The sequence below is a fragment of the Anthonomus grandis genome, chromosome 8 (genome assembly GCF_022605725.1).
Source record: "Anthonomus grandis grandis chromosome 8, icAntGran1.3, whole genome shotgun sequence".
Lineage (NCBI taxonomy): Eukaryota > Metazoa > Arthropoda > Insecta > Coleoptera > Curculionidae > Anthonomus > Anthonomus grandis.
In genome coordinates, this window is record NC_065553.1 from 3866655 (window position 1) to 3878966 (window position 12312).

The window sequence follows — 12312 nt, forward strand, 5'->3', positions numbered from 1 at the left end:
CTCGGAGTGCTTTTCAAAACGAAAAAACTGTATACACCAGAACAGCTGCTGACTCTTTATAAGGCTCAAATATGCCCTTCTCTCGAGTATTGCTCGCATGTCTGGAGCTCTGCACCCAAGCATAGTTTAAGCCTGCTGGATTCTATACAGAAGAGAGCTATTCGTCTTATCGACAAACCAGAACTGACAAAGAGTCTGGATAGTCTGGAGCACAGGAGAAAGGTGGCTGATCTCTGTTTATTTTACCGTTATTATCACGGTAAGTGCTCCTCTGAGCTGGCAGGCCTGATTCCACCCAGGCCTGTTCCGGCAAGAAAGACGCGTCTAGCAGTTGCGGGGTTGCGGCTCATCAACATTGAGTCTACCTGCCTACCCCAAGGACGTCGCTGTATCGGGACTCATTCACCTGGAGAACATCTTCTTTGTGGAACGGACTTCCACCTCACATATTTCCCGGCGCATACAACCTACAGCGATTCAAGATAAATGCCCACAAATATCTTCGCGCAAGCACCACTCCAAGAGTGACATAGGACTTTCCTCTTGTGCTTGTCTTTACCATAAGAAAAAAAAAATCTTGACCAGGATGATTTCGAAGCTAGGATTTTGCTTCCTGCGAGTATTATATATTTAAAGGATACATCAGATTGCAACCTCTCAGATGTATGTCTCTCATCTCTTGCCATTTTAATCAAAACAATATTTTGTATGGGTTGAATGGCCATCCAATATAAGTAATACAGGATCGTCAACAGTTGATTTGTCGTATTTAAAAAAATGTGTAAACCACACCGGTGCAATAATATTTGATTGCATCGGTCCAGATGGGTGGTATTCTACTAGGCTCTGGTGGAAGGCTTATTTAATTGAAATAAGCGATTTCTTCTTACTCGAGGACATACCATCAGCGGAGGAACAAAAAAGCCGGCGGCCTTGAAGCAAATTTCCGCAGTGACAAAAACTCTTTCAGCAGATGATAGAGCCTCTACCTGAAAAGTTTAGAATAAAAAAAAAATCACAATGTCCAAATCCTTTCTCTAAATAGCTCTTACCTGTTTCTTTTCCCTTAATGATAACATGTTCGACAGCTTATTGTGTATAGTGGATGATAGATTCCGGTCTCATCACAGTTTTAAATACGACTAGGAGTAGAGGGATATTTATCCTGCAGTTCGCCCAATAACTTTAAAAATTGTCTACATTGGGTTTATTGAAAGTCGCTCTTGCCGCTGAAGTATTTTCTGGAAAAGGCAATCGCAAGTGTGAGTTTCTAGGTAAGAAACCATACACCACCGCCAAACAAGTTTTAGCATTAAAATTATTAGCTATTTTGTTTTTTTCCTAATTTTGATACGCCAAAGTTCTTAAGTCGTGTCGAGTCAATCCAGATAGTTTGCTTTCCATTAATACAGCGTAATCGGTTACTTCACGTTCTTGTTCCACTTTAAATATAGTTTTAAACTGACCTAAACACTCTTCTGAAGCTTTTGCGGATGTTTTTGCTGACTTTACACGTCTATATATAATGTACTGATTGGGACGATATTGGATTTGGACTTGATAGCCGCATGCTCCAGTTCGAACGTATTGTATTACTAATTCCATAAAAGTTTTTGACCAGGAATATTGCTACCAGGAATGTTTATTATCAGCCATTACTGTCAAATGGGGAAACATTAACCCTTTGCGGACAACTTTGGCCCACATTAAGAAAAAAGATTATTTTAAAAATAGCGCCAAAAAAGTAAATAACAACTCTATTGTGTAAACTCCAGTCGATAGAGGGCGTTTTTGTACTTTCATTAACAGCCGCACGACGGCGACCGCGTGTTTTTCAGTCGAACGGTGATCTTGAAGCCGGAAGGTCGATTTTTATTCAATAACTTACGCATTAAAACTTTGATTGGCACCAATTGTTAGGAAAGTTCTAGTATCTCGGTAAGTATATTGGCGTTATAGTTGACTATAAAATATAGCGTAACCTATTTTTTAGGTATATTATTAACTATCCTTTTGTTGTTGTCCTGGATAATAAATAGAAATATGATTTACGGTAACTTTGGCCCATATTTAGGGGTAACATTGGCCCGCGGGCCAATGTTACCTCAACAACTAGCAACAAATATTTTACATTCATATTTTTTTCAGGAATGTTAGTAATGCCTCGACACCCAAAAACGCCTTGGGTGACGATCCTATGCAAATTATACGTGTGAAAAACTGGAAGAATGCTTACAACAAATAAGATCAGGTCGAATGTCTCAACGAATTGCTGCCGCAACTTATGGGATTCCTAGATCTACAATCAAAAATTGGCCGATCTCGAGTCTCTTCAGATGCGGAAGAAGCTGCTTTTGAACAACATCATATCAAGTTAGCAGATTTCGGTTTTCCTGTAGTTGCAATGGACTTTCGGATGGCTGTTAAAGCTTAATTAGACAAAAAAGGATCCCGTATTTCATTGTTCAAAGATAATCTGCCTGGATATGAGTGGACAAAACCTTAATTGCTGCGTCATAAAAACTTAGCGCAATGAATTATTTTCAATATAAAGAGAGTTCGAGCAGAAGTTTCTGAAGCGGCATTGAATGACTATATGGAAAACTTGGCAGTTGCTTTAGAAAACATTTCACCCTCTCGGATATGGAATTACGATGAGACCAATCTTAGTGACGACCCAGGAAACAAAAATGTCATTTGTAAAAGAGGGGCTAAGTATGTTGAAAAAATATGCAATTTTAGCAAAAATGCCACTTCTGTTAGGTTTTGTGGCAATGCAGAAGGAAAATGACTTGCTCCTTATGTTGTATACAAGGCCGAGCATATCTGGACTACTTGGACAGAAAATGGCCCCCCAAGAAGTCGCTACAACCGCTCCAAGAGTGGGTGGTTTGACGGACCTACATTTAAAGATTGGTTTGAATATAATTTTCTTCCGGAAGTGAGAAACGAATATGCACCTGTTCTAGTTATTAGGTGACAACCTCTCGTCGCATATTAGCGAAAGGGTTATTCAACTATGTGAGCAGAATAATATAAGATTCGTATGTTTACCGCCAAATACAACTCACCTCACCCAACCATTGGATGTGGCATTTTTTGCCCCACTAAAAAGAGCTTAGCGAATTATTTTAACCAAGTGAAAAGAGTCAAAATCTGGTTCCAGATTTTTAAGTATTCCCAAGGATTTGTTTCCACCCTTACTTAAAGAACTAATTCAAAATCTAGAAATAGTTAAAAGCCAGAATCTAATTTCTGGTTTTAAAAAATGTGGCATTTATCCTTTAAATAAGAAAATGTTACTTGATCTGCTACCAAAAAACTTGACTGAAGTGAATAAAGACATGATGGGTTCAGCTTTTTTAGAACAGATAGAGGCAAAACGTGCAGAATATTTGGGAACTGAAAATAGGATCAAACAGAGAAGAAAAAAATAGCAGGTTCCTGATAGTAAAAGCATAAGTTCGAGTGACCTACTAAGCCCAGATACCAAGCCTAAATCTTCATAACAAAAATCCGCTAAGCCAAGACGAAATTTGTCTTCAAGCTCTTCTCAGAGCTCTTTAAATGAAAATGATTTAGAATCTGATAATCTAAGCGATTCATTTTCTGATTTGATTGAAGACGAGAATAATGAGGTTGTTCAAAATCCTGATATTGAGAGACCAAGTCGTGCTAATTTAAACATAGGCGATTTTGTGTTGGTAACGTTTAATTCCAACCAATATCCTGAAAAAATTATCAAGATTTCAGAAGAAGGACCTAGGGTAGATTGTATGGAAAAGGGAATTAAATTTTGGAGGTGGCCAAAAAAAAAGAACGAACTTTTGTACAGTTGGGAAGACGTCATTAAGAAAATTAACGAGCCAAAAATGGTATCTAAGAGAAATCAGTACAAAGTTTCAGAAATTGACAATTTTGTTGACAAATAAGTGTAATTTTTAGTATAGATGTATGATATAGATGTATGGTATATATATATAATATTTTTGTAAAGCTTTAGGATAAAGTGTTTTTGATATTTTGTCCCTTATTATAACAAATGTGTTGATTATTTGCAATAAATTTCATAAAAATAAATTTTTGTGTTGTAAATTTTGCATTTTTTCTGTTTATTATCTGTTTGAAAAACCGCCAGTATTTTTTCTTAAGCTTTTATTTACCTAAAATCAATTTAACCCCCTACGTTTCAGTGTAGCCTTAACCCAAGACCTAATTAACATGCACGGGACAAAGTTTTCCCATTTCAAGGTAACTTTGGCCAACTTGAAAAATTTTTTTTTTTTGATAAACAATTTATTATACATGCAGACTGAAGTACAAAATCTATAGGAACATCCATTATAATGCATAAATAAAAATTACATACCATAGAGTTTAACAAGTATTTTATTATAAGCGAAATAATAGAAAAAAAAAATAAAAAATGGGCCAATGTTTCCCCATTTTACGTATCTAAAATAAATGTAAAAATTATAACGCATGTTTAATAAGAACGCAACTAAAACTTGATAAAAGCAAAATTTATTCTTCTTTCTTTCTTTAACTTTTTTGCCCTCAGCCCCAAACTTAAAAAAAGCAATCTATTGGTATAAATAAAAAAGCTACTTAAAAATATCAGGGCAAAGTACAAATACTCCTCTTTAACCCAAAGAATAATGTTCCACTTTGCCCCATCTTAACATTTTACAGTCAATTTCGGTAAAGATTTTAACAATAATATATCGAGTTTTTTGGACCAATATTATTCATCAGGTAGCACAACGAACAGCATATTAATTTAGCTTTGAAATGAACATATCTATAGTTTATTTTCTTCAGTTCTAATCTTCGAAGGTGCTAACATCGTTAGCGAAAGACGTATCGAAAGTCAACTAAAGTTTGGTTAGTGGTAAAATTGTCTCGTGATTTATTTTCTTACCTTAAAATACAAACTAAAGCAGCTAAATCATTTAAAAAAGAGCTGACGCGACTAGACTGTAACGAGTCTATATTAAAGCATGTTAAAGCCAGTCCATTTGAATCATAACTACCTAAATATCGCCACTTTTACTATAAATTACAATTAAATTCCACTTTTTCAATTCCTATTCCACTATGCCCCTCTTTCCCCTATTTGTAAATTAGTACATTAAACATAAAAATTCTTAAACGTCCGGACTATGCCGCTCAGATCAAAGAAAACACATTTTAAACCAACATAACATTAATTATTTTCAGGTGATCGAATTAATAGTGTTACAATAAGCTTTGAGCATATGGTGTACGAAGACGCACTCAATATCTTAAGCTACGCCAGTCCTTACGAAGTCATGATAGAAGCCAAAGGTGGAAGAATACTCGCCTCTTCACAAGGCCAAGGCCATACACCCATACATCCCATTTATCGAAGTACTAGCGCTATGGATTTAACACAGGTGAGCTCCACACCTTCCTATCAAGTTCGATTTATTAATGATACAATTTGCAGCCTGAAAAAACATCGAAAAAGAAGCTATTTGGAGACGACCACTCCTCAAGCTCCAACTATTCCAGTCTCCAAAAGTCACGCAGCAACATGACCACGCTGGAAAGAAAAGAATCCAAGTCTCCGCGTCCCAACCAAGGCCGACCAAAGAAAGCTGAAAAGTCACCTCAAAAAATGACTCCAGAAATGTTCAAGGCCCATTTGGAACAAAGTATCGATCAGGAGCACCTGAAAACCCGATTGGAAGTCGAAACACATCAAAAGTCTGAAAATGTCGTCGGGCATAAGTTCGGTACCAAGGTGTTACCCATGGACAGTCAGCAAAAGAGCCCGAAGATTCTGGAACAAAATCAAAACAATATGAACATCGAAAGGCACAGTATTGACGAAGTTGATTTAAAAGTGATACCTCCGCAAGCGAAAAAGCGAGAAAAGAAATCTCCGGAGCCGGATTTCGAGAGGACCGGTTCAGGCATACGTAGGGACGTCAACGGAATTCCTTTAGAAATACCCGATCATATGAACGACGCCGCCCTAATGGCCAGAAGAAACCGAAAAAGCTCTGTAGAAAACGGCTTGGCCAACGATGAAGATTTGTCAAAAAAATCAAAAGGTAAGGCACCGTCACCCCCTTCGGAATTAAAAATTAACTTCTCACTGGGACCGGGAAGCAAAAGCAGAGCCTTTGAAGACCTAAGCAATCTGGAGCACAACGACTCCTTACCCATTCAAACGTACGACTCAGACTCCGAAGACGGTACAAACAATATGTCTTCAGTAAACACCATCGAACTTAACTCCAGTGACATCACCATCCACCAAATTCAAGAGGAGGAGCGGAAATCTAGAAAAACTGCTAGTACTGGTGACCTAACAAACATGAAAAAAGCCCCTAAATCGAACTCGGGCACGTTAGAAAGGGCTCAAAGCTTAGATATCACAGACACTTCCGGCAGTGGATTATCAAAAAAGCGAACATATGACGCCAGGGAGAATTTATTAATAGACCGCGAGCCTCGGCTGTCCCTTATTCTTGACGGCTTAACGACCTTCCAAAGAAACCGTTTAAAATCGTCAGCTGAATGGGAGAGTTTAGAGGATGCGATCTTAAATCTTAACAGGGATGACGAGGAGTTGGAGCTGAGGCGTAAATCGGAGCCTCACTTTAATGCCGTTATGGACAAGGTGGTGCAAATCAAAAGAGAAAGTGCTGAGCTGGAGGTTTTGTCCGATGAGATTGCCAAACAGTATCAGAAAAATGCCATGGAGGAGCCTAATAAGGCCAAAATTGTAAATAAAATTTGGCCTGATGAATCAGAGTTGAATGGGGGTACATTCGAAAACTCTGGATGGAAACGCTTGGGACCAGAAATCACTAAACGGAGCCTTGAAGTTGATGAGGATTTTAAAGGGTCACCTGCTATACCTGAAAGAAATAAATTAAAAATTAACGAAGAGGTCAGGGAGGACCAAGAGGTATCTACTAAGTCAACTTTCTCAATTAGCAACAAACCAAGTACAAACATTTCTGTCGAATTCGAGTGCATCAAGCCAGTGCCCCCTAAAAGGGAAAAAACTCCCGAAAAAGAGGCAATAATAAATATAAATGACCGCATCCCTAAAATCTCTCCAGCAACCCCCTTTGAAAAGATGGCCATTTCACAAACGTGCTCTTTATTATCAAAGAACAGAAATCAAGATGGTCCAATGATCAAAGACGAATGGGAAATAGAAACTTTAAATAACACCTCACCTCCGCCCTCAATGACTTTAGTCGATGAAGTGATGGATAGTTACAACAAGAACTTTGCGGGCAACACCGTTACGGTGGTACAAACGACCGATAATCTACCAGACGAAACGAAAAGTATCGAAAACCAAAAGAGTGCCACAGCAAATTTCATATTTGTCGAACGTGCGGCTCGTGATAACGACATTAATGTCCCCGATGATGTTAAAGTATCGAGAGGGTCCTACGAAAGTTTAGAATGTAAGAAAAGTGAGGAGATACCGAAATCAGATGATGCCAAGAAGGAAGATAGGCTCGTCAGTCATGTGACTGTCACAGAAAATGGCGGATCAAGTTTGCATAGTCTTGAACTGAGCATCAATAATGAACCCAACGAATTGTATACCACCGCCTTAGAAAATAATACAAGTGAATTGGGTGGCGAAGCACTCAATGATGTAACAGTCATAATATCACAACCCAACAAGGTAAATGTTGAAGTGAGTTCTGCAGAACAGATAGTGGAAATATGTGAAAACTCCTTTTCGAAGCTTACAAAGAACCCTGAAGAAATCCTTTTGAATGAAGCTTTAATAGCGGGAGAAACTCTTAACGAAGTGGAAATAACTCAAAATAAATACTCCACGTTTGAAGCTGATCAGAAAAATACTTTTCATATTGAGGAACCGCTCGTAACGAACATTGAAAATGAACAGTTTAAAGGCATAGAAGACGAAAGCCCAGCAATTTCTCTTGAGCTAGAGGCACCAAATAGTCTATCTGACCATGAAAAGAAATCTTACATCACTGAGATCCAAGTACTCACTCCCAATAAAAGTGATAACGAATCAGATATTGCCATTAAAGTGGAGAAAAACGAGGATCAATTAGAAGACGCTTTTGAGAAATACGTGAAAAACTTCGAGCGCCGAATGGAGACCTTCGAAAGCAACATACAGAACTTCGAGAATAATTTAGAAGAGTTCATCAGAGATGAACCAAAGTCAATAGTTCTTGAAGAAAACAGTGACATAGAGAAGCAGGCAAGTAAAATACAAGAAATTGTCGAGGAGCAATTAAAAACTTTACCAGAGATGAGGTTTACCACATCGAGCTACGAGAGTAGCGGCAGGAAAACCCCAGAGAAGCGACACTCGTTTGAGCTGTTAAGATCAAATTTCGAAAAAGCGTCGAACGACAAAAGCCCTCCCAGACGTGAGAGTTTCACGCCGCCCAAATCTCGAATTCCCATTTCAATGACGATGAAAACCCCTCCGATGAGTCCCGAGAGGCGCGACTCTAGAAACTTGGAAAACGAGGATGAGAAAGCGATTTTAGAGTTGATGGCTTCGCCCCTGCGATCGCCGTCCCCGAATATGCATTCTACCCCATTCACATCTAAAATTAAGCCACCCAGTATCAGTAGCAAAAATGTTTCGGTGACCTCAATCAGAAACAATTCTAAAATACCTTCGGGGTTACCTACTTTAAGCAGTCGACCGCCAATACCACCGAGAAAAAGCGAAGAGGGACCTCAAACACCCACCAATGGAACGGAAACTAGTTTTAAGCAATGGGTATTTAATCCGAGTAATAATGTTACGAATGTGACCGTGGGAAAGGATAAGTAAGGATAAAATGGTAGTTCGGCAGCCTAGTCCAAGTGTTTGAGTTTGTATGGCATTTTTATCTGTATTTAGTCCCAGTAACAATGTTATAAATCTGACGGTTGGAAAGGATAAGACGTAAAGATAAATGTGTAGTTTTGGAGCTCATTGCACAAAGTTATGTATCAACGTATGAGTTCGTAGTGAAGAAAAATTACCTTTCAGTCGTACTTGCTCATATATGCTTTGATAAATCAATGCAATACAGGGTGTCAGTTTAGTACTTTCAGGGTTGATTATTACGATGACAGCAAATGCGAGCGAAAAATGGCATAGCATAATTATTTCGAAAAAATAATCAAACACTTCAAGAGATGTCTCAAAAATATACTTATCGGAATCGACAGTAGTGTGGTGCAGATATCGTTGAGCTTTAAAGTAAAATAACAGTTATTTCTGCTTCGTCAATATTAATCACTTATTTGAACATTTTCTTTTTCCCAGAAACAAAATGTAACGCAAAAGTCATTTTCAATTTCTATTTTGGCACATAAAGTTCATCAGCAGGTTTGTTTTTATCAAACTCTTCTAAAGCACTTTTGCTTAGCTTGTCAAATTCAACAGTTCTATTTTCACTTAAATAATTTTTTTTTAATATGCTTTAGTTCTATTTTCTGCTTTGCTTTTTTATTATATTTGAACTTGAAACTTTATCAACATCGGCTTTTTTTATTACTTCTGCTCCTAAGCGCACGTTTTATTTTCTTGGTTGACGTCAATCTGCTGGAATCTTCTGCTTCTTAAGATGTTAATATATCTAACAAGCTTAAAGTTGGTTGTGATTCGATTTTCATGATTTTTTGCTCAAGTGCTAGGCCGAGAGAAGTCAGGATCATCAAATCTAGTCTTGGAACAAAAAAGGTTTATTTAGCGGATCTATTACCCTTTAATAAAACCACTCACTAATATTTTGAGTCTAGTTTCCATCCGTATTTCCTTTATCATCTTCGAAAACAATTTTTCGTTACAGAAGCCCCCACATTTTAAGGGCTGGAGTAAGTGAGAGTAAGAAAGGTGTGAGATGGTTTTTAATAGCTATATTTGTGACATCTGCTCCAACATGACTAGCATATCCGTCATAAATTCAATACTGGTCGTTCTGGACCAAATATACACCATTTAACCCATCTGTAATCAGCTTTTTTACGTTGTTAATAATTTCATATGCAATATATTCGATGAGGCGACGTATATTTCAAAATTTAACTTTTCTTGCTTCCACGAATTCATGCCACCATAATCTAAAAATATGCCGCTTCATTCTTAATTGATAGAATTCCCAAATTGAACAATCGATGTTGGCTCATAGTTGATCTCAAATAAGATTTTATTATATTGAGTCTACCGAATGAGCGCTCATAAGGTGCTGCATACGGGCAAAGTGGTGGAGTAAGTAACATTTTAAAAGCCGTCGCAAGAGTCTTACACGCTTCTAATTCAAAATACTAAACGAACAGTTATATTACCTTAGGATTGAGATCTAATTTATCTTCATTTCTTTTCGTTGCCTTTAACAATGACATATTTTATATCATTAAACAATTCATTTCCGTTAAGACCAATTCATTTCCATTATGACCAATTGACAACAGGTTCTGATTGCGAGCTTTTTTATTAGGATTTTTTTACGAGGATTATCGACTGGATAATAATGTGCAAAGTAAACCAAACCGCTTTTTCATTTCTCTTATACTCGAAATACGATTCGAAACCTCAACAGTAAGCTTACTTAGAATTTTTACTTAGAACTTCATACGTATCCAGAGCCGCATCATCTGCGACTTCCCTGGCATCTTACGCATTCTTTTTGTTCTTTTTTCGATGGTCACTTCAATTTTTTAGCAAAGTTGTTTAACCTTGAAAATAACAGAATCACCGAGTCTTGTTCCCCATTCCTGCAGATGGTCCCCCAACCAGTTTCCAGTAGTGTCAGAGTTGTATGCAAAGCTGAAATCTACAGTTTGAAACATTTTTTCCACTTTATATCAATGAGATCCATAGACCTCATGAATTCACACTAAATTAAAAGATTGATTATCGGATGGAAGTTGGCTAGTTAATGTACATTCAATATTTTTTTCTGGATTGTACGTATATCTGCCATAGTTACTTGATTATCATATGATTAACTTCTGCAATCATGTATATCTAACCGTTTTTTTTTAAATTATTCAATAAAATAAGGGACTAGGTTACGTTAGGTTTAATGTGAGTAATCAGTTGATAACCCCCCACTGCGACAACTGGTCTATCTAACTATTATCAGAATGGTGGCTTACCATTAGTGAATTGATTCTTTCACTAGTGTTTATATGATTTCTATGCATAATATGCACTCAGTATTGACTGCTAGTCCAATTTTATGCATATGATGTCTTCGTTCGAAGCGACCAGTATACACGCCCATTAGGGTCTTTAAATGCTTTTTCTAGGGTCTTTAAAAGTTCTGGCATTCATAATAGGGATATTATGTTAGTTACCTTTTCACATAAAGTAAGCCCTAAATAAATTGAAATTATTCCTTAGTCCAATGGCCATATCAATTAGACCATAGCTACACTTAACTGAAATCTTATATGAAGAAAGGTGACACAGAAAACTACTTAATGTTGGCTACATTTATGTGCAATGGGCCCACACTATTAAAATTCTTGGTTGAAAAATATGTATTAAAAATTATTATAAAAAAAAACAATGTATACCTATAGACTGTCTTTTCTGGTCGTATTAATGGTGGGAGGATGTAACATAAACATTTTTAACATTTAAAAAAACAAATGACAAATTGCATATTGCAATTTGTCATATACATACCTCAGAATGCTCAAAATAGTATTGATGGTGCTGTACTTAATTTGAATAATTTTGTTTGTTTGCTGCTTAAGCATGTTTATGGATTTCATGGAATTATCGATTAATATGCTCAAAAGGAAAATAGGCTTGTTTAAGCAACATTTATTTAATTTTATTGCACTTAGTAATTAAGTAATGCTACAAAAAGGATGCTATTTTTTAGACAATGTACAACGAATTGTAATATTAAGAGTCGCTAGTGCACATTATTCGTAAATTCTCATAAGAATCCTCTAGAAATTATGTTATGATGTAAGTAAAAAAATTGTAATGTGCCTTACTAGTACTTAAGGGCTAATTCTCTGATTGAGAAAACTTATTGTGCTATTTAGTATAAAACTGTACCTCCGTAAAGAGATTAGATAGAGCATTGTATAGTAGTTTTAAGAGACTGTTTTATTGTTTTTGTTTCAATATTTTATTATTTGATGATTACATTTTGTATTTCAGTGGTAACTATGTTATCCCTGCTTTTATTAGTTATTATGTTTTATAATAAGTAAATTTAAAATAATGTTTATAGACCTTATTACCAATTAAACACTGTGACTTATGCAGCCTTTTTTTGTTGAAAAATAAAGAACTATATTTGATGA

The 12312-nt window shown here is 36.6% G+C and overlaps 1 protein-coding gene across 1 annotated transcript in view; it reads left to right on the forward strand.

Moving 5' to 3' along the window:
- LOC126739197 (uncharacterized) overlaps window positions 1–12312 on the forward strand; it is a 67382-nt gene extending 55070 nt beyond the window's left edge. Inside the window, exons 6-7 of the mRNA XM_050444762.1 lie at window positions 5221–5417; window positions 5471–12312. Coding sequence (XP_050300719.1) covers window positions 5221–5417; window positions 5471–8827 — 3554 coding nt within the window. The 3' untranslated portion in view covers window positions 8828–12312. The remainder of the gene's footprint in view (window positions 1–5220; window positions 5418–5470) is intronic.